This window comes from Pituophis catenifer, unplaced genomic scaffold, assembly GCF_029215685.1.
Source record: "Pituophis catenifer annectens isolate HBS135680 unplaced genomic scaffold, rPitCat1.0.hap2 SCAF_9, whole genome shotgun sequence".
Lineage (NCBI taxonomy): Eukaryota > Metazoa > Chordata > Lepidosauria > Squamata > Colubridae > Pituophis > Pituophis catenifer.
The window spans coordinates 3,321,561-3,344,266 of record NW_027256889.1 but is presented as its reverse complement, the minus strand read 5'-3'; the positions used below and the strand labels follow the sequence as shown (position 1 = coordinate 3,344,266).

The 22,706-nt window shown below is 48.3% G+C and overlaps 1 protein-coding gene across 1 annotated transcript; it reads right to left on the bottom strand.

The window, feature by feature from the left end:
* Positions 1–14,849: 14,849 nt before the first annotated feature.
* On the bottom strand, positions 14,850–22,439 carry CRX (cone-rod homeobox). Its single transcript, XM_070949701.1, has 3 exons — positions 22,343–22,439; positions 18,010–18,161; positions 14,850–15,473 (listed from the first exon to the last, which is right to left on the bottom strand). Exons 1-3 carry the CDS (start codon positions 22,437–22,439, stop codon positions 14,850–14,852), a joined length of 873 nt encoding a protein of 290 aa, XP_070805802.1.
* Positions 22,440–22,706: the final 267 nt, after the last annotated feature.

Below are 22,706 nucleotides of genomic sequence, written 5' to 3'. Positions count from 1 at the left end.
AAAGTCATTTGATCTATTGAATGCGTCATTTATTCGATGTATAAGTCAGCTACTATCTTATACAGTGATCTAATCCTATACATATATGTGTGTGTATAGGATACATCACTTTTTATATCGTATAGCCATCTTAATTTTCTCTGGATATAAATATACCAAGAGCCTTGGTAGTACAGTGATCTAAAGCACCCTGTTATTAAGACCAGCTGCCTGCAATTACTGCAGGTTCGAATCTCGCCAGGCTCAAGGTTGACTCAGCCTTCCATCCTTTCTAAGGTAGGTGAAATGAGGACCCAGATTGTGGGGGCAATAAGCTGACTTTGTATAAATATACAAAAGTATGAAGGCTATTGCTTAGCGCATTGTAAGCCGCCCTGAGTCTCCGGAGAAGGGCGGCATATAAATCAAATTTATATATATATATATATATATATAAAATGAGACTTTAGATGCCTATACGATATAAAAAGTTCCATTTTAAAGTAAAAACACCTAAAAACTCAGGCGGGGATGGACAAACCCAGATTTGGGGTTTAAAAAACCCGGCCCTGAGCTAACCTGGTCCCAAAGCCAGGGATGGGGGTCTCTGCTTCCATTGGGAAGTGAATCTAAAGGACGGTGGGGGGGGGGGAAGGGGGAGAAGGTTGTGGAACGCCTTCTCCAACCTGGTGCCCCCCCCCAGATGTGGGGTGGGGTGGATCCCCTTGGATTTGCACCCCGCCCTCATCTGCAGACTCAGCGTGGCTTGGCTGTGCTCTGTGCAGGACAGGTGGGTCAGTCTATCGGACCTTTAGGGTGCCCAGTTTTTGAAAGCAAGCACGTTGCCAAAAAAAAAAAAGGAGGGGGGTTCCGCTGACCTCGCAGAAAGGGGAGGGGGGTCATGTGCATGCATTTATTTCCCATCTTCTGCCCTAAACAGGTCAGGCCATTCAACCTTCCCGCCCCCACTCCCCCCCATCGCTGGACTCTCCAAACCGCAAGGGCAGGCTGGGGAATTGTAGGAAGCGAGAGAGTGTCACCTGTTGGGGAGAGGGGAGGGGAAGGGTGGGTCCCTAGCTTGCCATTTGGGGAAGGCAGCCCCCCACCTCCCGGTCTCCCCAAACTTCCGAGTCGAGGGCGAAAGTGAAGCCACCTCTGCATCTTTTGCATTAGAAACATTGCAAGCAAGCTTAACCGTCCTCATCCCCCCCCAACTCCATCCATTTCCCCCCCCCCTCAATTATTTCTCCTCTTCCTCCTCTGCTCCTGGGCTTCACCTTCCCAAGGTCCCCTCCGCCCATCTGGTCTCTGGAGGATCAAGGGAGATTATCATCCAATCTGTCCTCTCTCTACTTTCCTGCTTTAAAACCTGCTGACAGGTTGGCAGATTAAATTTTCTGAAACCCCCCCCCTCCATCTTCCCCCCTCCCCCATTTTTCTTCCAATTCAGCAGGTCAGCCAGCAACAAGACAGACTTAATTCTCCTCCTCCTCTTCCTTCCTCCTCTTTCCCCTCTTCCTCCTCCTTCCCCCTTTCCCCTTTCCCCTTGTCCTCCCCCTCCTCCTCCTTCCCCTTCCCTCCCGTTCCCCTGCCCTTCCGCCTTCCCCCTTCCCCTTCCCTTGGTTCTCCCCCTTCCTCTCCTTCCCCCTTCCCCTTTCCCCTTGTTCTCCCCCTTCCTCCTCCTTCCCCCTTCCCCCTTCCCCCTTGTTCCTCCCCCTTCCTCCTCCTTCCCCCTTCCCCTTCCCCTTGTTCTCCCCCTTCCTCCTCCGTCCCCCTTCCCCCTTCCCCTTGTTCTCCCCCGTCCTCCTCCTCCCCCTTCCCCTTGTCCTCCCCTTCCTCCTCCTTCCCCCTTCCCCCCTTCCCCCGTCTCCCCCTTTCCCCCTGTCCCTCCCCCCTGGCCCCGGTCCTCCCCCCTTCCCCCTTCCCGTCCCCTTCCCCTGTTCTCCCCCCCTTCCTCCTCCTTCCCCCTTCCCCCGTCCCCTTGTTCTCCCCCTTCCTCCTCCTTCCCCCTTCCCCCTTCCCCCTTGTTCTCCCCTTCCTCTCCTTCCCCCTTTCCCCTTTTGCCCCCCTTCCTCCTCCTTCCCCCTTCCCCCTTCCCCCTTGTTCTCCCCCTTCCTCCTGCCTTCCCCCTTCCCCCTTTCCCCCTTGTTCTCCCCCCTTCCTCCTCCTTCCCCCTTCCCCCTTCCCCTTGTTCTCCCCCTTCCTCCTCCTTCCCCCTTCCCCCTTCCCCTTGTTCTCCCCTTCCTCCCTTCCCCCTTCCCCCTTTCCCCTTGTTCTCCCCCCCTTCCTCCTCCTTCCCCTTCCCCCCTTCCCCCTTGTTCTCCCCCCTTCCTCCTCCTTCCCCCTTCCCCCTTCCCCCTTGTTCTCCCCCCTTCCTCCTCCTTCCCCCTTCCCCCTTTCCCTTGTTCTCCCCCCGTCCTCCTCCTTCCCCCTTCCCCCTTCCCCTTGTTCTCCCCCCTTCCTCCTCCTTGCCCCCTTCCCCCTTCCCCCCTTGTTCTCTCCCCTTCCTCCTCCTTTCCCCCTTCCCCCTTTCCCCTTTGTCCTCCCCCTTCCTCCTCCTTCCCCCTTCCCCCTTCCCCCTTGTTCTCCCCCCTTCCTCCTCCTTCCCCCTTCCCCCTTCCCCCTTGTTCTCCCCCCTTCCTCCTCCTTCCCCCTTCCCCCTTTCCCCTTGTCCTCCCCCTTCCTCCTCCTTCCCCCTTCCCCCTTCCCCCTTGTTCTCCCCCTTCCTCCTCCTTCCCCCTTCCCCCTTTCCCCTTGTCCTCCCCCTTCCTCCTCCTTCCCCCTTCCCCCTTCCCCCTTGTTCTCCCCCCTTCCTCCCCTTCCCCTCTTCTTCCTCCTCCTTCCCACCTTCCCCTCCTCCTCCCCCTCCCCTTCCTCCTCCTTCCCCCTTCCTCCTCCTTCCCCCTTTCCACCTTCCTCCTCCCCTTCCTCTTCCTCCTCCTTCCCCCTTCCTCCTCCTTCCCCCTTTCCACCTTCCTCCTCCCCTTCCTCTTCCTCCTCTTTCCCCCCCTTCCTCCTCCTTCCCCCTTCCCCCTTGTCCTCCCCCTTCCTCCCCCCTTCCCCTCTTCTTCCTCCTCCTTCCCACCTTCCCCTCCCCCCCTTCCTCCTCCTTCCCCCTTCCTCCTCCTTCCCCCTTTCCCCCTTCCTCCTCCCCCTCCTCTTCCTCCTCTTTCCCCCCTTCCTCCTCCTTCCCCCTTTCCCCCTTCCTCCTCCCCTTCCTCTTCCTCCTCTTTCCCCCCTTCCTCCTCCTTCCCCCTTCCCCCTTCCCCCTTGTTCTCCCCCTTCCTCCTCCTTACCCCCTTCCCCCCTTCCCCCTTGTTCTCCCCCCTTCCTCCTCCTTCCCCCTTCCCCCTTCCCCCTTGTTCTCCCCCCTTCCTCCTCCTTCCCCCTTCCCCCTTTCCCCTTGTCCTCCCCCTTCCTCCTCCTTCCCCCTTCCCCCCTTCCCCCTTGTTCTCCCCCCTTCCTCCTCCTTCCCCCTTCCCCCCTTCCCCCTTGTTCTCCCCCTTCCTCCTCCTTCCCCCTTCCCCCTTTCCCCTTGTCCTCCCCCTTCCTCCTCCTTCCCCCTTCCCCCTTCCCCCTTGTTCTCCCCCTTCCTCCTCCTTCCCCCTTCCCCCTTTCCCCTTGTCCTCCCCCTTCCTCCTCCTTCCCCCTTCCCCCTTCCCCCTTGTTCTCCCCCCCTTCCTCCCCTTCCCCTCTTCTTCCTCCTCCTTCCCACCTTCCCCTCCTCCTCCCCCTCCCCTTCCTCCTCCTTCCCCCTTCCTCCTCCTTCCCCCTTTCCACCTTCCTCCTCCCCTTCCTCTTCCTCCTCCTTCCCCCTTCCTCCTCCTTCCCCCTTTCCACCTTCCTCCTCCCCTTCCTCTTCCTCCTCTTTCCCCCCTTCCTCCTCCTTCCCCCTTCCCCCTTGTCCTCCCCCTTCCTCCCCCCCTTCCCCTCTTCTTCCTCCTCCTTCCCACCTTCCCCTCCCCCCCTTCCTCCTCCTTCCCCCTTCCTCCTCCTTCCCCCTTTCCCCCTTCCTCCTCCCCCCTCCTCTTCCTCCTCTTTCCCCCCTTCCTCCTCCTTCCCCCTTTCCCCCTTCCTCCTCCCCTTCCTCTTCCTCCTCTTTCCCCCCTTCCTCCTCCTTCCCCCTTCCCCCCTTCCCCCTTGTTCTCCCCCTTCCTCCTCCTTCCCCCTTCCCCCCTTCCCCCTTGTTCTCCCCCCTTCCTCCTCCTTCCCCCTTCCCCCTTCCCCCTTGTTCTCCCCCTTCCTCCTCCTTCCCCCTTTCCCCTTGTCCTCCCCCTTCCTCCTCCTTCCCCCTTCCCCCTTCCCCCTTGTTCTCCCCCCTTCCTCCTCCTTCCCCCTTCCCCCTTCCCCCTTGTTCTCCCCCTTCCTCCTCCTTCCCCCTTCCCCCTTTCCCCTTGTCCTCCCCCTTCCTCCTCCTTCCCCCTTCCCCCCTTCCCCCTTGTTCTCCCCCCTTCCTCCCCTTCCCCTCTTCTTCCTCCTCCTTCCCACCTTCCCCTCCTCCTCCCCCTCCCCTTCCTCCTCCTTCCCCCTTCCTCCTCCTTCCCCCTTTCCACCTTCCTCCTCCCCTTCCTCTTCCTCCTCCTTCCCCCTTCCTCCTCCTTCCCCCTTTCCACCTTCCTCCTCCCCTTCCTCTTCCTCCTCTTTCCCCCCTTCCTCCTCCTTCCCCCTTCCCCCTTGTCCTCCCCCTTCCTCCCCCCTTCCCCTCTTCTTCCTCCTCCTTCCCACCTTCCCCCTCCTCCTCCCCCTCCCCTTCCTCCTCCTTCCCCCTTCCTCCTCCTTCCCCCCTTTCCCCCTTCCTCCTCCCCCTCCTCTTCCTCCTCTTTCCCCCCTTCCTCCTCCTTCCCCCTTTCCCCCCTTCCTCCTCCCCTTCCTCTTCCTCCTCTTTCCCCCCCTTCCTCCTCCTTCCCCCCTTCCCCCTTGTCCTCCCCCCTTCCTCCCCCTTCCCCTCTTCTTCCTCCTCCTTCCCACCTTCCCCTCCTCCTCCCCCTCCCCTTCCTCCTCCTTCCCCCTTCCTCCTCCTTCCCCCTTTCCACCTTCCTCCTCCCCCTCCTCTTCCTCCTCTTTCCCCTCTTCATCCTCCTTCCCCTTCCCCCTTTCCCTTCCTCCTCCCCCTCCTCTTCCTCCTCTTTCCCCCCTTCCTCCTCCTTCCCCCTTTCCCCCTTCCTCCTCCCCTTCCTCTTCCTCCTCTTTCCCCCCTTCCTCCTCCTTCCCCCTTCCCCCTTGTCCTCCCCCTTCCTCCCCCCTTCCCCTCTTCTTCCTCCTCCTTCCCACCTTCCCCTCCCCCCCTTCCTCCTCCTTCCCCCTTCCTCCTCCTTCCCCCTTTCCCCCTTCCTCCTCCCCCTCCTCTTCCTCCTCTTTCCCCCCTTCCTCCTCCTTCCCCCTCCTTCCCCCCTTCCTCCTCCCCTTCCTCTTCCTCCTCTTTCCCCCCCTTCCTCCTCCTTCCCCCTTCCCCCTTGTCCTCCCCCTTCCTCCCCCCTTCCCCTCTTCTTCCTCCTCCTTCCCACCTTCCCCTCCCCCCCTTCCTCCTCCTTCCCCCTTCCTCCTCCTTCCCCCTTTTCCCCTTCCTCCTCCCCCTCCTCTTCCTCCTCTTTCCCCCCTTCCTCCTCCTTCCCCCTTTCCCCCTTCCTCCTCCCCTTCCTCTTCCTCCTCTTTCCCCCCTTCCTCCTCCTTCCCCCCTTCCCCCTTGTCCTCCCCCTTCCTCCCCCCTTCCCCTCTTCTTCCTCCTCCTTCCCACCTTCCCCTCCCCCCCTTCCTCCTCCTTCCCCCTTCCTCCTCCTTCCCCCTTTCCCCCTTCCTCCTCCCCCTCCTCTTCCTCCTCTTTCCCCCCTTCCTCCTCCTTCCCCCTTTCCCCCCTTCCTCCTCCCCTTCCTCTTCCTCCTCTTTCCCCCCTTCCTCCTCCTTCCCCCTTCCCCCTTGTCCTCCCCCTTCCTCCCCCCTTCCCCTCTTCTTCCTCCTCCTTCCCACCTTCCCCTCCCCCCCTTCCTCCTCCTTCCCCCTTCCTCCTCCTTCCCCCTTTTCCCCTTCCTCCTCCCCCTCCTCTTCCTCCTCTTTCCCCCCTTCCTCCTCCTTCCCCCTTTCCCCCTTCCTCCTCCCCTTCCTCTTCCTCCTCTTTCCCCCCTTCCTCCTCCTTCCCCCTTCCCCCTTGTCCTCCCCCTTCCTCCCCCCTTCCCCTCTTCTTCCTCCTCCTTCCCACCTTCCCCTCCCCCCTTCCTCCTCCTTCCCCCTTCCTCCTCCTTCCCCCCTTTCCCCCTTCCTCCTCCCCTTCCTCTTCCTCCTCTTTCCCCCCTTCCTCCTCCTTCCCCCCTTCCCCCTCCTCCTCCTCCTCCTCCCCTTCCTTCTCCTCCTCTCCAGAAACACCACTCTTTTTAGAAGTGATGCTCTTACTAGTCTGCAAGAAAACAATGGAGCTCAGAGACCGCCAAGACCCCCACAGTTCTCCTCCGGCTTCTCCTTCTGTTCCTCCTCCCAAAACCCCACTTCCTTCTAGCACTGATGTTGACACCTAGTTTGGTAATAAAACGAAATGTCCAGGGTTCCCAGCTCTGCAAACTTTAAAAAACATGTCGTTGGGGCTGCCATCTTGACTTTTTTGACTCCTTCCCTACAGTGCTTTCAGCTGCCCTGTAGAGGAGAGGCTTCATACAGGAGGGGCCTCATAGAATTATCATAGAGTCATCTGGGGGTGTGGGAAGAAAATACCCCTTCTTGTGCACAATTCTCCTTCCACTGATGGCATTACCTAGTTCGGTAATGAAACTTCCGCAAGAAAATCACCAAGCTCAGAGAGCACCAAGGACCCCACACTTCTTCTCCTCTTCCTCCTCCTCCCTTCCTCTTCCTTCCCCCGTTCCCCCTCCCCTTCCTCCTCCTCCTCCTCGGGCAAGATGTCTCTGAGCATACATGGATTGCTGTCAAATTTCTTTAAATGGCCTAAGGACAAGCTATTTTAAAGCATCACCTTGGAACACCTGGTCCTGATTACAACCAGGTAATTAGGAATATATATGGCTGGATATTTAAAAATAGAGCCTGGTCTCCCCGTCCGTCCCCGATCCTTTCAGCCTTTGGCAAGAAACTATATTTCTAGCAGTTGAAAAAATGTAATTTGGGTGTTTAGGAGAATGCTATATGGTTGTCTGTTGGAAAGAAGAAGGCCAAAAAGTTATTATGAGGAGGACCCAGATTGTTAGGGGGCAATATGCTATTTAGTATACTGTCTTTGGTGTAAGCCGCCCAGGGTCCTCGGAGAGTGGGCGGCATAGAAGTATGACTAATAAATAAATAATAAATAAATAATGGTGGCATCCAGGAAATTGCCAAAATTCAAAAGTGGCTTGAAGTAGAATTGACTTTTTAAAAGCTCATTTATAAAGGAGAATTGGGGGTGGGGGGTGGGGGGGGCTTTCTCCAGTGCCGGAGAGGAGCGGGCTTCCATACAGTCCTCGACTTATGACCATCACTGAGTCGAGCCTCGACTTACAGCCACAATTGAGCCCCCCATTTTATTTTATTTTATTTTTTGCTAAGTGAGACAGCTGTTAAGTGAGTTTGCAACCTTTCTTTCTTTCCACCGTGAAGTAAATCACAGCAGTTATTTAAGTTACTCACATGGTCGTTGAGTGAATCTGGCTTCCCCACTGATGTTGCTGGTCAGAAGGTTGCAAAACGAGGATCACAGGACCCGCCCGGGACACTGCAACCGTCATAAATATGAGCCGGTTGCCAAGTGTCTAAATTTTGATCATCGTGAGGATGCTGCAGTGGTCGTAAGAGTGAAAAACAGATCGTAAGTCACTTTCTTCAGTGACTTTCTAACTCTGGTCACTAAATGGAACTGTGGTAAGTCGAGGATTACTTTTAAATGGTGTTGGATATTTGATATACACGTCGTGGCCACTGCTACGGGAGCTGCATTGGCTGCCAGTGTGTTTCCAGGTGTGATTCAAAATCCTGATTGTCACCTTCAAAGCCCTTTCCTGGCTTGGGGCTGGGTTACCTAAGGCAGCCCCCCCCAAACTTTTGGGCACCAGGGGCCGATTCCGTGGAGAGTCCGTGGTCCAGAGGGCAGAACGAGAAACAACGGATGGAAACTAATCAAGGAGAGAAGCAACCTGGAATGAAGGAGAAACTTCCTAACGGGGAGGATTATTAACCAGTGGAACAGCTTGCCACCAGAAGTCGTGGGTGCTTCATCCCTGGAGGCTTTTTAAGAAGAGTGTGGCCAGTCTAGAGAAAAGAAGGATTAGGGGTGACATGACAGCAGGATTCCAGTATTTGAGGGGCTGCCACAAAGAAGAGGGGGTCAAATTATTCTCCATAGCATCAGAGGACAGGACGAGAACAATGGATGGAAACTCATCAAGGAGAGAAGCAGCCTGGAATTGAGGAGAAACTTCCTAAAAGGGAGGACAATTAACCAGTGGGACAGCTTGCCACCAGAAATTGTGGGTGCTTCATCACTGGAGGTTTTGAAGAAGAGACTAGACCAATGATGGCTAACCTTTTTGCCGTCACGTGCCAAAAGAGGGGGGAGCATGGAGGGGTCGCGCACGTGTGTGCCCACACCCATAATGCAATGCACCCCGCCCCCACATATTTGACTCCTCCGCACTCTCCCCAATTTTGGCATGTAATGGCCCAGTGGGCTTGGTAGACCCATTTTTTTGACCTCCCCAGGCACCAGAGGCTTTCTTGGAGCCTGGGATGGATGAAAACGGCCTTCCCCACGCCCCCGGAGGCCGGAAACAGCCTATTTCCCAACTTCCGGTGGGCCCGGAAGGCCTGAAAATCAGCTGGCTGGCACGTGCATGCATGCTGAAGCTGAGCTAGGGCAACACCTGCGTGCCCACTGATATGGCTCCGTGTGCCACCTGTGGCACGCGTGCTATAGGTACGCCATCACGGGACTAAACAGTCACTTGTCTGAAATGGTATAGGGTCTCCTGCTTGAGCAGAGGGCTGGACTAGAAGATCTCCAAGGGCCTTTCCGGCTCTACTCTGAGGCATGTGGGTCGCGTCACTTGCTCTTTTCGGCTGCGAAAGAAGCGGCCTTGTGGCCAGGTGAGGCGAGGGGGGGGGGAAATTAAGACACCCCCTCAAAAAAAAGACCTAGCTGTTTTTTGGGGGGATCAAAAGTCAGGAGCCTGAGTGGCGTAGGAGGCTAGTGCCTCCTACTAAGGCAGCATTTAACATCCAGCTGCCTGCAATTACTGCGAGTTCAATTCTCCCCAGGCTCAAGGTCGACTCAGCCTTCCATCCTTTCTAAGGTAGGTAAATTGAGGACCCAGTTTGTGGGGGCAATAAACTGACTTTGTATAAAAAATATACAAAAGGATGAAGGCTATTGCTTAGCGCATTGTAAGCCGCCCTGAGTCTCCGGAGAAGGGCGGCATATAAAAATAAATAAATAAATAAAAAATAAAATAAAACCCGGTCGTATTTTCGAAGAAACACGGTATTAACGTCCATAGCTGTGCTTCCATTCTGTGACCATATATATATTTCGCTTGTATGGTTTAAATTATTTTTAATTTGGTTCGAAGTTTGATGATGTACGTTAACCCAGAGTCACTTCTTGAGAGGGGCAGCAGCTGTAGAAAGCCAAGGAATTAAAACACACGGGGAGAAATATAAAATTTAACATTCCCTCTTTGCCCCATCAAGCGGCTTACCGAAGCTTCGGAATCAAGGCAATGCCATTCCCGTTGAAGAGAAATATTTTTCCCCAAGGACCTTGCTGACTTTTCAAGGCTGGCCAGAGCTGGCAAAGGGCAACGAACCCAACGGCAACTGGACCAGAGTTGAATCAAAAGCCGTTGCCATGTATTTATTAACGCGGCGTTGCCGAAAACAACATTCAGGCCCACGGAACCATCCGTGTGTCTCCTAACCCCGGCTGATCCTTTTAATGCTAAACCCTGTTCTCTTTAATTAAAAAGGTTACCCCAGGAGACGGTGTGCCGATCAGCAGATGCCACTGGCGCCCCCCCCCCAAAAAGAGAGAACCAATTTGCCATCCTTAGCAGCTCCTCTAATCCCCAGTAATTCAGTTACCAATCTGGAGGGCCATAAGAGGATTGGGGGCATTTGCTAAATTAGATAAGTAAAAATAACAAATGTCACTCAGTTGGAAGGGATGGGGGGGGCGGTGAATCTGGAGAGCAGGAACTGTTTCTCGAAGGTGAGGGCATCGGGGGTGGGGGCTCCCCAAAGTGAAAGAAAACAGCCTGTCAGCACTTCAAGCTGCATTTACTCTAGTGCTGACATAAGAAGGAGAAGCGGAGGCGTCTGGAAAGGGACGTTTGACTTTTCACCTACTTATTTTCCCTGGAGATAATATCCCCTAGGAGATGGGATGGGAGGGGGGAAATTCCTTTGAGCTGGAGCAGTAGATTAGGGGTAGAGTGACTTGGAAGATGGCCAATGAGTGCAGAGGAGTGGGGAAAGGAAAGGGAGGGTTTTGGGTCAGGAAGTCAGTGTTGGCTACGATGGAGTCGGAGTTAGAATGTCGTGCTTAATAAATGGGAGTTTTTCATCAAAGACTTTGTCTGTGAAATGCAATTTATTTGAGACGACCTCGAAACCTGACACAGCCCCAGTTTTAAACCCCTCTTGAGAGAAACTGAGTCAGTTGCTTCTTCATTTTTTTTTTTAGCGGAATGCACGCTGCTTTGAGTTAAGGGTCACCTCCAGTGGAACAGGGGAAGCCATAAGGAGTGGTTAAAATGACAAAGCCACGTTTGCACAGGTTCCTTCTTCGTTTTGAGGGGGGGGCTTTGCCTTCCAACAGAAGCTCCCGGTTTGGAAAGAACCTGAAGAGAAGACTTAAGAATGAATTAGGAAGACAGCTTTCTCTGGGATCCTGAAAGAAATTTGCAAGGTCAACTCGCTTCTCCATCACTCCCAGAGAGAGCAAGGGTGTCCAAACTTGGAAACTTTTAAGACTTGTGGCCATGCAGGGCTGGCTGCATGAGGAATTCTGGGAGTCGGATGTCCACAAGTCTTAAAAGTGGCCAGGTCTGGACACCCCTGCTCCAGAGCACAGGATTATAGAAGGGTGATGACCAAGATCTAAATAGCCAGCATCTGGACAGTAAGGAAAGTCTTGGGTATCATGATGTCATGATCTACTTTTGGGTTGATTGGATGGATGGATGGATGGATGGATGGATGGATGGATGGATGGGTGGGTGAGTGGATGATTGGATGGATGGATGGGTGGATGATTGGATGGATGGATGGGTGGGTGAGTAGATGATTGGATGGATGGATGGATGGATGGATGAATGGGTGAGTGGATGGATGGATGGATGGATGGATGGATGGATGGGTGGGTGAGTGGATGATTGGATGGATGGATGGATGGATGGATGGATGGATGGATGGATGGGTGGGTGAGTGGATGATTGGATGGATGGATGGATGGGTGGGTGGGTGAGTGGATGATTGGATGGATGGATGGATGGATGGGTGGATGATTGGATGATTGGATGGATGGATGGATGGATGGATGGGTGGATGAGTGGATGATTGGATGGATGGATGGATGGATGGATGGATGGGTGAGTGGATGGATGGATGGATGGATGGATGGATGGATGGATGGATGGGGATTCTGGGAGTTGAAGTCCACCCATCTTCAAGCTTCCAAGGTTGAGAAACACTGCTCTAGGGCTGAAGCAAGGCAGTTGTTAAGGTCAGAAGCCAGCTGGGAAAGTCGCAAACCGCAATCGCACAACACTGGGAGGTGGCAACCGTCATAAATACACACCAGTTGCCAAGCAAGCAAATTGCGACCACGTGACTGTGAGGAAGTTGCGACAGTTGTAACTGCGAGGATCAGTTGTACGTTCCTTTTTTTCCAGCACCGTTGTAATTTTGAATAGTCACTAAACAAATGGTCGTAAGTTGGAAACACCCGTCCCGTTATTTGGTCATTTGCAGAACCAATTGTTTTGACCAGGAATTAAAACGACAACACACCACTTCCACGTAAAAACCATCCTTGCTTGTAATAAATTTCAATGTATGAGGTTTTTTTTAAAAAACATTTTAATATTTTTTGCTTTTTTTTTTTTTTTAATCCACCAACAGTTCGATGTAACTGCACAGGAAACAGCTTGCCACAGACTAAGACAATAATAAATAGAGATCCATTCACAAAAATAATAATTTGCATGAAATGTTTCTCGGCTACAGCAAAAGGACAAGTTGTTTCTTTTGTTAAAAAAGTGACTAAGATAACTAGACTAAAAAAAATAATAATCATCTAATACCAAGCATTTATTTTAAATTTGAAAAGCCCAGTTCTTAAATGCATTGGAAAGAAGTAAAAATAATATTATATATATATATATTAAACACTTATCACTATTTTTTACCTGTACAGTTTAATAAAATACAGCTTTTGATAAATGAAGCCATAGAAAATGTTAGATTTCTGCATTTATTTATTTCCAGCCTGCTTGTCACCTCTTTAATCCAATGTTTAAAAAAATGACTAGCAAAAGAGGTTTCATTGCCATTTAAAATACTAAAGGATTAATGTAGTGACCATAAAATACAAAAACCTTCCCTCCAGTTTAGGCGTGAATGGAAAACGATCGCTGGGACTGTTGTATAAAATGTGGATTCCTATTTTAATCAGCACTGGATTCAGAATGGATTGTGCACAATTAGCAAAACATTTTGCCTGCAGATGAAAGCAACAGTTAAAAAAGATGGTTTGACAAGTTGACAATTTGCTATCCTTTTTTTTTTTAAAGGGTGCATGTTGCTTATTCTACATTTAAAAAAAAATTCTGTTGGAATTCTTGATTAGATTTATTATTATTATTATTATTTTACAAAATTTGGACAGGGGAAAAATGTCATCAAAGTGTTTCCTAGTTAAAAAAAACATTTCGATGATGACAATTATACCTCCTTCCTTCCACTAACTTTTTTTTTTAAGGGTGCCCATGCTGTCCTATTTTATAATTTTTTCAAAATTCAGTTAGAACTTCTATTATGTTTTTTTTTTTTAATTGGGAAGGGGGGAAAAAAATCATCAAAGCGTTTCCTTCTTAAAAACACATTTTCACAATTACTCTCCTTCCACCAACTTTTTTTCCGGGGGCACCCATGCTGTCTTTTAATTTTTTTTTACAAAATGGATAGAACATTTATTAATTTTTATTTTTATTTTACAAAAAGGTGGGGGGGAAGAATCAATGAGTTCCCTAAATGAACGGCTAATGTTGCGGTTTTCATAAAAAGCGGAGCGATTCTGCATTGGTTCTCTTGCACGATTCAAATCGAATGCTTCGAATCAAACCACATCATTTTACTCCCCACCCTCCGAAGGCTTTAAAAATTCCCATTAATCTCTGCAAATGCAGGGGCAAAACAAGTTTAAAAGCTGGCCTTCTATTTTTCACTGGGTCCTATTTTGCACTGGGTGGGGTGGGGGAAAAAATACCCTGGAAGATCAGCAATTTCTTCATGCACCATCTGATATCTTATCCAGATGAATGGCTTTTACAGTTGCGTCTATCTACATACCTTGGGTCAGCTCTTCTGTTTTAGCCTCTCTAACTAAGGGTTGGGGGGCAGTTGAAAAGATAGGAAAGGGATTTGCTGGAATATTCTTAACAGATTTCTGAGAATGAATTAGGTAGATGGATTGATCCTGCGGTGGATTTCGCTCCTCTGCAAATTTGAGATGGTTGATTAAAAGGTAATTTTAATTCCCCTGGACCAAGGTTAAGCTTCTTAGCTTCTCGGTGTAGTTGCTTGCACAAAGAAGAAACCAGCTAAGAGAAGAAGGCTAGGAGGACCTCATTGTGGAGCAAAGCACTCTCAGATGGACTTGGAGAAGGAGACTAAGGTGCATACTGGTTACAGTGGTTACGACGGATGTAGCCCTGACTTTCGGACCAGACTCCGTTCCTGGAGGATCTGAGTGCAGACCCTTAAGAGACTTCTCCATAGCTTGAGACTCCATCTTTCATGGGTGGGCTTTCTCCCCTCCTGTTTGGAACGAGCCTTGTGGATTGAGGAGACACATGGACCAGGATTTCTGGAGGATAAACTAAGCAGGAACTCACAACTGGCTCTCGTGTAAGGCTCTATGATGTGCTAATAAAAACTATCCCTCCCAAAGAACTGAAGAAAATGCCAAAAGGAGCCTGGTCAACTCAAAAGCCCCCTGAAGCTATCTCAACTCAGAAACTCAGGTGAGGACGAAGAGATGGAGTTGGGCCTCTGGTCCAAACAATACTATTGAATCGTTGACTCCTGCTAAATGGATGTCTTCCTGCTCAGTGCTGGCTGCCATGATAGGTCTGTTGGGACACGGGTTGCCACGTGGCTTGCTCACCCTCGCAGTGGTGAATCAGGAGGTTCAGAAGAAACAGAATCCTCTGAAGACTAAATTCTGGAAGGTCCTGTGGGCTGGTCTTCACCATGGCTGTTGACCTTCCAATGAGTGGAGTTGAGTCCTGCTGGAAGGAAGCGAGAAGGCTCTCCCCAGTCTGGGCTTCAGTCCTTCCAAGAAGTCCAATCATCAGTTCAGCTGAACTGGGGTGCTGAAGGGTGAAGAGCCCCGAGTCCTGATGGAAAGCAGTTTTGTGTCCCCAAGCCCTGGGCTCCTAACTTCTCCAATTTGACCTCTCAAAAGCTGTTGGCTTCCCCAAGCGGTAGAAAAAAGCAAGCTATGGCAGATGTTTAGATAGGCAGGACCGGGGAAGGGAAAAGGAAAAGACGAGAAGATCGAGCAAAGAGGCAGAATATCTCACAGTCCAAGAGTGGAGAGGAAAAATGGTTGATCCACCAAGACAAGATCGAGGAAAACGAGAGCTTCCTCCAAGGTGGGTCCCCAGGCCCGCCATTCACAAGACCTGGAACTTCCAAGAACTTTGATCTTTGTAATCCAAGCAATCGGCGGCATTGAAGTTGAGCTTCCAGGAGGCGGTGGGGTCCTTGTAGTCCAGGCAATCCACCGAGCTGAAGCCCATGCCTGCGCTGCTGTAGCCCTGGCTGGAGAGGGTAGCCGGGGACTGACTCAGGTGGCTGCCCATGGTTGGGGTGGCCAGGGGGCTCAGCGCTGCGCCAGGTGCGGAGAGCTGGGGGTGCATGGGAGACAGGTAGGAGCTGCAGTCAAGGCTACTGAAGTAGGAAGTTGAGCCAGCGTAGGTCTGGGTGTAACCCGGCGCCTGGGTGTAGGTCATGGGGAAGGCAGCCGACCTCTGCATGCAGGGAGTGGTGGAGGAGGCCAGCGGGTCTGGGAGCGGCGAGATGGAAGCCGGGCTCCAGATGGAGACGGTGGCGCTGGCGCTCGAGCTGGGTGCCACCGAGGTGCCGGTGGGCAGAGGGCTGTACTGCCCATTGGCGCTGGTTTCGGAACTGGTCTCAGGGGCTGGAGAGCTTTTCTTCTTAGCCGGCCGGGCTTTGGCCTGTCCGCTGCTCTGTTGTTGCTGCTGGCGACATTTGGCCCGGCGGTTTTTGAACCACACCTGGAAGAAAGGAGAGCAAGGTGTGCAAGGCAGAAGAGGACTCCGGCGGAACTGAACAGAAGGGTCACGTTTCCCTCTGGGCGGAGGAGGCATTTAAATGCAACACAGGGAGATTGAAGTCTGGAAATGTCGTTTGTTTGTCTTCCTTTCTTATTTTTACAAATAATTCAAAGCAGCGAACGTAATCAACAGACCTTCCTTCTCCTATTGTCCCCACAATAACAACCCTGTGGGAAAAGTTAGGCTGAGAGAGAGGGACTAGAACTCACAGTCACCTGGTGATTGGCTCAAAGTCACCCAGCCTGCTTTCATGCCTAAGGCAGGACTAGAACTCACAGTCACCTGGTGATTGGCTCAAAGTCACCCAGCCTGCCTTCATGCCTAAGGCAGGACTAGAACTCACAGTCACCTAGTGATTGAACCAAAGTCACCCAGTCATCTTTCAAGCCTAAGGCAAGACTAGAACTCAGAGTCTCCTGGCGATTGGCCCAAAGTCACCCAGCTGGCTTTGATGGCTAAGGTGGAACTAGAACTCACCATCTCCCACTTTTCTAGCTTGGTGCCTTAACCACAAGTCCAAACAGACTTTCAGGGGACAATCACGTCATGGGATAACAGCAAGGGAGATCAGCAGTTAAAAATCTATTTCTGTTGCCTGGTCATCTTCTTAAGTCCAGAGTTATTCAACCTATTAAACTATTACCTGCTACCATCTCATGAACCTACCATCTGCACAAATCTAGGAAGCGGTACTGAGACACCTGGTTTCTTCTTGCTATATCTGCCAGGTACCACCTACGACAGCGGTTTCCACCCTGCTTTCAAATTGGGTTTACAAATTGTAAGGCCGAAGAGACCCCCTGAGCTAACTCAGAAAAGTACATAAAGTAGTCCATGAAGTGATTTGAAAATGCCTGATCTCATCCATCTAGGGCAGTGCTTCTCAACCTTGGAAGCTTGAAGATGGGTGGACTTCAACTCCCAGAATCCCCCAGCCAGCGCTGCTGGCTGGGGGATTCTGGGAGTTGAAGTCCACCCATCTTCAAGCTTCCAAGGTTGAGAAACACTGATCTAGGGCATCTGTCTGGAAACTAATCAAGGGGAAAACAAACCTAGAACTAAGGAGAAATTTCCTGACAGTGAGAACAATTAATCAACAGAAGGAATTGCCTTCAATTGCCTTGTGGGTGCTTCATCGCTGGAGGCTTTTAAGAAGAGCCTGGACGGTCATTCGTCTGAAACGATACATGGTCTCCTGCTTGAGCAGTGGGCTGGACTAGAAGACCTCCAAGGTCCCTTCCAACATGTATTCTGTTATTCGCCTGCCTGCCTGCCTATCTATCCATGTTTTCCCCCAAAATAAGACCGGGTCTTATATTAATTTTTGCTCCAAAAGATGCATTTGGGCTTATTTTCCAGTTAGGTCTTATTTTCGGGGAAATACGATACTAAATGCATCTGTCTGGCTTGACCATTTTAACTGGTGCTTATTTTGGGGGCTTATAGTAGGAGCATCCTGAAAAATCATGCTAGGGCTTATTTTCCAGTTGGGTCTTATTTTCGGGAAAACAGGGTATCTATCTATCTATCTATCTATCTATCTATCTATCTTTCTATCTATCATCTTTCTATTCTATTCATCAATTCCATTCATCTATCTATCTATCATCTAGCTATTCTGTTCTATTCATCTATCTATCTATCATTTAGCTATCATCTAGCTATCATCTATCATCTATCAATTCTATTCATCTATCTTTCTATCTTTCTATCTATCTATCATCTATCTTTTCTATTCATCAATTCTATTCATCTATCTATCTTTCTATCTATCTATCATCTAGCTATTCTATTCTATTCATCTATCTATCTATCATCTAGCTATCATCTAGCTATCATCTAGCTATCATCTATCATCTATCAATTCTATTCATCTATCTCTCTATCTCTCTCTCTATCTATTCTATTCTATTCATCTATCTATCTATCATCTATCTATCATCTATCATCTTTCAATTCTATTCATCTATCTATCATCTATCTATCATCTATCATCTATCAATTCTATTCATCTATCTTTCTATCTTTCTATCTATATCTATCTTTTCTATTCATCAATTCTATTCATCTATCTATCTATCTATCTATCTATCATCTAGCTGTTCTATTCATCTATCTAGCTATCATCTAGCTATCATCTATCAATTCTATTTATCTATCTATCTATCTATCTATCTATCTATCTATCTATCTATCTACTCTACATCCATCCATCCATCCGTTCCTGTTCTATAAATGGAACATTTATTTATGTTTCTAGCTGGCCTCAATTTAACACTACACTAAAGGATGGTACTAGTTTTAATTTTTTTGGGGTCTTTTCTCCCATTCCTTCTCTTAGGTTTCAGCTCATCCTAATCACTACGGCGGACAATTCCTTGGTGGTACCATCGCTGTCCTTTGTTATACAGCATTTCACGCACAGATTAAAGCATAACAATAATAAAAACAGGCCAAGGCTTTGCAGAAAGCTGACCTGGACTCTGGATTCAGGCAGATTGATCTTCAGGGCAACCTCTTCGCGCATGAAGATGTCCGGGTAGCGAGTCTTGGCAAAGAGGGCCTCCAGGATATCTAGCTGGGCCCGCGTGAAGGTGGTGCGCTCACGTCTTTGCTTCCGTGGAGTCGCTGGAGGAAAAAAGGAATGGAGTCAGAGAAGGCCAAAAAAATGCACTTTCTACCAAAAATGCATGGCTCCATCCCGACCTTCGTCTCTCTACTCATGGTTCATTTCACACCCATCCCACAAAATCCCTCTTCTTGTTGGCATCCTTTTATCCCCTCATCTTGGTCATGAAGGTCCCTAAATAATACGGGTTAGTGTTTTATCCTTGGCGCTCTCGCTGAGCTTGGTTGTTTTCTTACAGACGTCTCCTGACCCAATTAGGTAACGTCTTCAGTGCTAGAAGGGAATGGGGCAGTGGGGGGTTGCTCCCAGGTTGCACCGGTTCGCAAGAACCGGTAGTAAAAATTTGTAGTAGTTTGGAGAACTGGTAATAACACTGGCTGGCCACGCCCCTGAACCAGTCCCTGGTCGGGTCGCCGCTCGCTTACCCCGCCCACCTCATCAGAGGCTTTTTTTTTTTTTTTACTTTTAAAAGCATTTTTTCTACAACCTCTTCGGCCAAAAAAATGCTTTTAAAAGTAAAAAATAAAGCCTCTGATGATCGCGCGCCTCAGCTGGGATCATCAGAGGCTTTTAAAAACATTTTTTCTACAACCTCTTCAGCCGAAGAGATTGTAGGGGAAAAAATGCCTTTAAAAGCCTCTGGCGATCCCAGCTGAGTTGCCTGATCATCAGAGGCTTTTCAAACCATTTTTTTTCTGCAACCTCTTAAGGTTGTAGAAAAAATGCTTTTAAAAGAAAAAAAAAAAGTTGGCCACGCCCACCCAGTCACATTAACCCCATCAAGCCATGCCCACAAAATAAGCCACACCCACAGAACCGGTAGTAAAAAATTTTAGAACCCACCCCTGGAATGGGGTTTATAAACCCCATTCTGTTCTAGCACGGATGATGCTACCTAGTTGAATCATGAAACGTCCTTCCTCCTCCTCCTCCTCCTCCTCCTCCTCCTCCTCCTCCTCCTCCTCCTCCTCCTCCTCCTCCTCCTCCCCACCAGCAACCAAAGATCCCAATGGTTCAATCCTGAGCTACAAATATTCTCTTCTACTATTTCACCTGCTTGGTGATTTAAAGGCAGATTAAAGCAGCTTCTTTAAAGCAAACTTTAGCCACAATAATGGTAAGGGAGAGTCAGTTTGATGTAAGGTTAAAGGTGAAATCTTTTTTTTATTATTGGTTCTGTGGGTGTGGCTTGGTGGGTGTGTCCCGGTGGGCATGGAAGGGGAAGGATACTGCAAAATCCCCATTCCCACCCCACTCTGGGACCAGCCAGAGGTGGTATTTGCCGGTTCTCCGAACTACTCAAAATTTCCGCTACCGGTTCTCCAGAACCTGTCAGAACCTGCTGGATTTCACCCCTGGATCTATTCCTTTCTTAGATACAAACCTAGCTGGTTGTGATCAAAAATCAGATGCTTGGCAACTGGTTCATACTTATGACGATTGCCATGTCCCAAGGTCATATGATCCCATTTTGCAACCTTCTGAGAAGCAAAGTCAATGGGGAAGCCAGATTTGCTTAACAACCTCATTACTAACTTATCAACTGCAGTGATTCACTTAACGACGGTGGCAAGAAAGGTTGTAAAAATGAGGCAAAGCTCACTTAACAACTGTCCCACTTAGCAACAGAAATGGTGGTCTCAAGTTGAGGACTGCCTGTATTTAACCATTACTACTGGGTAGGTAGGTAGATCAGTAAAATGCAGTCTATCCACCAAATGTGGTACACACAACCACTTAAAAAGTGTAAGGCTTAAACTGTGTCATTCTCCCAGGATGGATTTGCTAGCAACCCAAAGGAGGGTGCTGGACGAACTACCAAAATTGCTAAAATAGGTCAAAATTAGTTTTTAGTTGTCTGCTGTATTTCTCCACTTTGGAAGATTTCAACTCCCAGAATTCCCAAAGCTATCTAGGGTATTCTGGGAGTTGAAGTCCACCCAATTCCTCAGAGGCCAGGTGGGGAAAAAAATGATTACAGATCATTAGAGAGGATTAATAAAGACCAAAAAAAGATTATTAAGGGTTAATAATTATTAAGGGTTAATAATATACAGGGCTGTAGATAGGTTGAAATTTCTGCATAAGAATTTAAAATTAAGAAGGCAGCATGATTAACTAGGACTTTTACCATTACCCTCTAAATATCAGATCTGTGCACCATGGATATTAGTGTCTATGGGTTATATTAATGATCTTTATTACATCAGAACAGCTATCAATAATCAATACAGTTGGCTGGGTTTGCTCACTGGTTCTAAAATATCAAGTGAACTTTTTCTGCTGATTTTTTCTTGTATAATGTTTGCTGAGACGGAGTTTAAAGCTAAAGTTCATGGCTTCAGGTCAACCTGTTTAATTCCCATTGCTAAATTTTATTGGAAATTCCAGGTACATATACCGAATTCCTCAGAGGAGTTGTGGGAAAAAAATTTATTAATTGAATATTAGATTTGCAGAACAGCGAATGCAATAATAAAAGTGAACTGCACAATGGAATCAAGAAAGAACGCGGAGACCGAATAACTTTAAACAGCATTATTTTTTTTTAAAAAAACAGTCAAGCGTAATTTAGCTGAAACCGGCTCAGAATCTTTCTTCCCTTCTTCCTCACTGATTATTATGGATTATTTTACTTTAATGCTTCCTTCAAGTTGCAATTGGAGTAATGAAAACATATTCCAGGGAAAAAAAATAACCCATGTCTTGGTCATTGCTTATTTAGGCTTAGATATAAATGTGCAATTTGGAAAGGGCTGAATATTTATGGAGGCAATGACAAATTTTGAAGGATGGCTTTAAAATTCAGATTGGGGGGGGACCATACTTTTAACATGGTCCTGAATTGTAAAAAAGAAATTTTGTTTTAAATTTCCACCAGTTGCCTTTTTTTCTGGACAGAAAAACAAGCCAGTTTTGTTTTATTCCAACAAATACATTCTACGTTACTATTCTTCATTACAAATTGTGTTGCATTCTGCTTTACAAACTTTGCATTCTGTAACGCTTGTATTCTATATTACAAACTGCTTGATATATTATCATTTTCTTCTTCTATTTTTTTTCCCAAGATAGAAATAGGTGTCTTTATGCCTAAAGAACTGAGAACTAGATGAGGATGTAATTTGAAACATTTTAGATTTTAGATTGTACTGAAATGGATAATAGATAAAAATAGATAAAGAAGACATAGTATATTACCTGATATGGAATAGATTTTATGAGTGGTTAGAGACAAGAGGTAGAATTTAAAGGAAGAAAGACTATGAATGTATGTATTAAAAATAAAGATGGTTTATAACTACAATCAGGCCAATATACTGAACAAAAATGTAAATGAGCTAATATAAAAAGAAACTTAGTTAAAAACACAAAAAGAACTGAGAACCTTTTATAAACAAATAATTTATTATTTTTGGCTGGCAAATTCTGGGACTTGAAGTCCACACATCTCAAAAGTTGCCAGGTTTGGAAGGGGGAATCTGATTTATTTGCTTACTACTTTAAATCTTGCCTTTCAATTTTCTTTCCTTTCCGCTAACTTCTAATTCCTCACAAGACTTTCTAGGTGAGAATCAGTCATTATCTCCTTCTTATAATATGGGGGAGGGCGGGAGGTTTTAGCAGAACTGTAATTTTTCTCCTAAAATCCACAGAAAAAAATGAAAAACTAACCACAATGGATAGATCACAGCCATATTTTTTTAAAAAAACAAACAAACACATTACTGGAAACTGTAGTACAGCTGAAAGATAGCAGATTGCAAACAGCTATTTTTATTCTAGCTGTCTTCCAGACAAGGAATAAAACTCTTAAAACTCTTCTGCATAATTTTATTTACGAAAGAACAGTCCAAGCCTTCTGAATTAAAAAATAAAATAAAATTTAGAATTTCTCTAAGAAAGCGAAATTGATCATTTCAATATTTGTGAATGGAGAAATGGGAACTTTTCACCTTTTAAAAGTGATTATCTCTCCACCCCAAAAAATATTTTTGATTTACTTAATATGAAATAAGCCCGTGCAGGAAGTTTGAAGGAGGGGAATTGTCTGTGAAAACTTACAGGATTTCCTTCCTTTTCTAACTGCATTGACTCTCAATGTCCAGAACATGATAATAATCCATACAATACTGAAAGACCCAAACAAGAAAAAAAAAAAATATGGAAATTCACTTACTGGGGTATCCAACGGCTGAATGCAATAAATCCATCCCAGGTCCGGTCAAAGTTAACCCATTGACGGCATAATGTGGTTGCTTGATGTAGGACATCATGCTCAGAGAAATGGTGTCTCCAAAGTCTTCTCTTTGGCTTTGGATGATCAAGGTGATGTTCCTTCTGGGCGTTCAATGAACTTTGAGAAGACAATCTTTGGGCTTATCCTGGCCACTCAGCATCGAAGGGCAACTGGGGGTGGAAAAAAAAAGACCCACAGGAAATTGGTGGGCTCCACCCCAAGGGGCCAGAGGTGGAGAAGAGCCTGGCCAATGGAGAGCAAAAGACAAGAGAAGGCTTCTCCAGCCCTTTCAGAAATGGTGGAA

Coding starts and splice junctions, on each gene's coding strand:
- CRX (XM_070949701.1), bottom strand. CDS start 22,439: ATGATGTCCTACATCAAGCAACCACATTATGCCGTCAATGGGTTAACT. Junction 18,162..22,342: donor TTCAGCCGTTGGATACCCCA/GTAAGTGAATTT, acceptor TTTTTCCTCCAG/CGACTCCACGGAAGCAAAGA. Junction 15,474..18,009: donor TGCCTGAATCCAGAGTCCAG/GTCAGCTTTCTG, acceptor CCTTTCTTCCAG/GTGTGGTTCAAAAACCGCCG.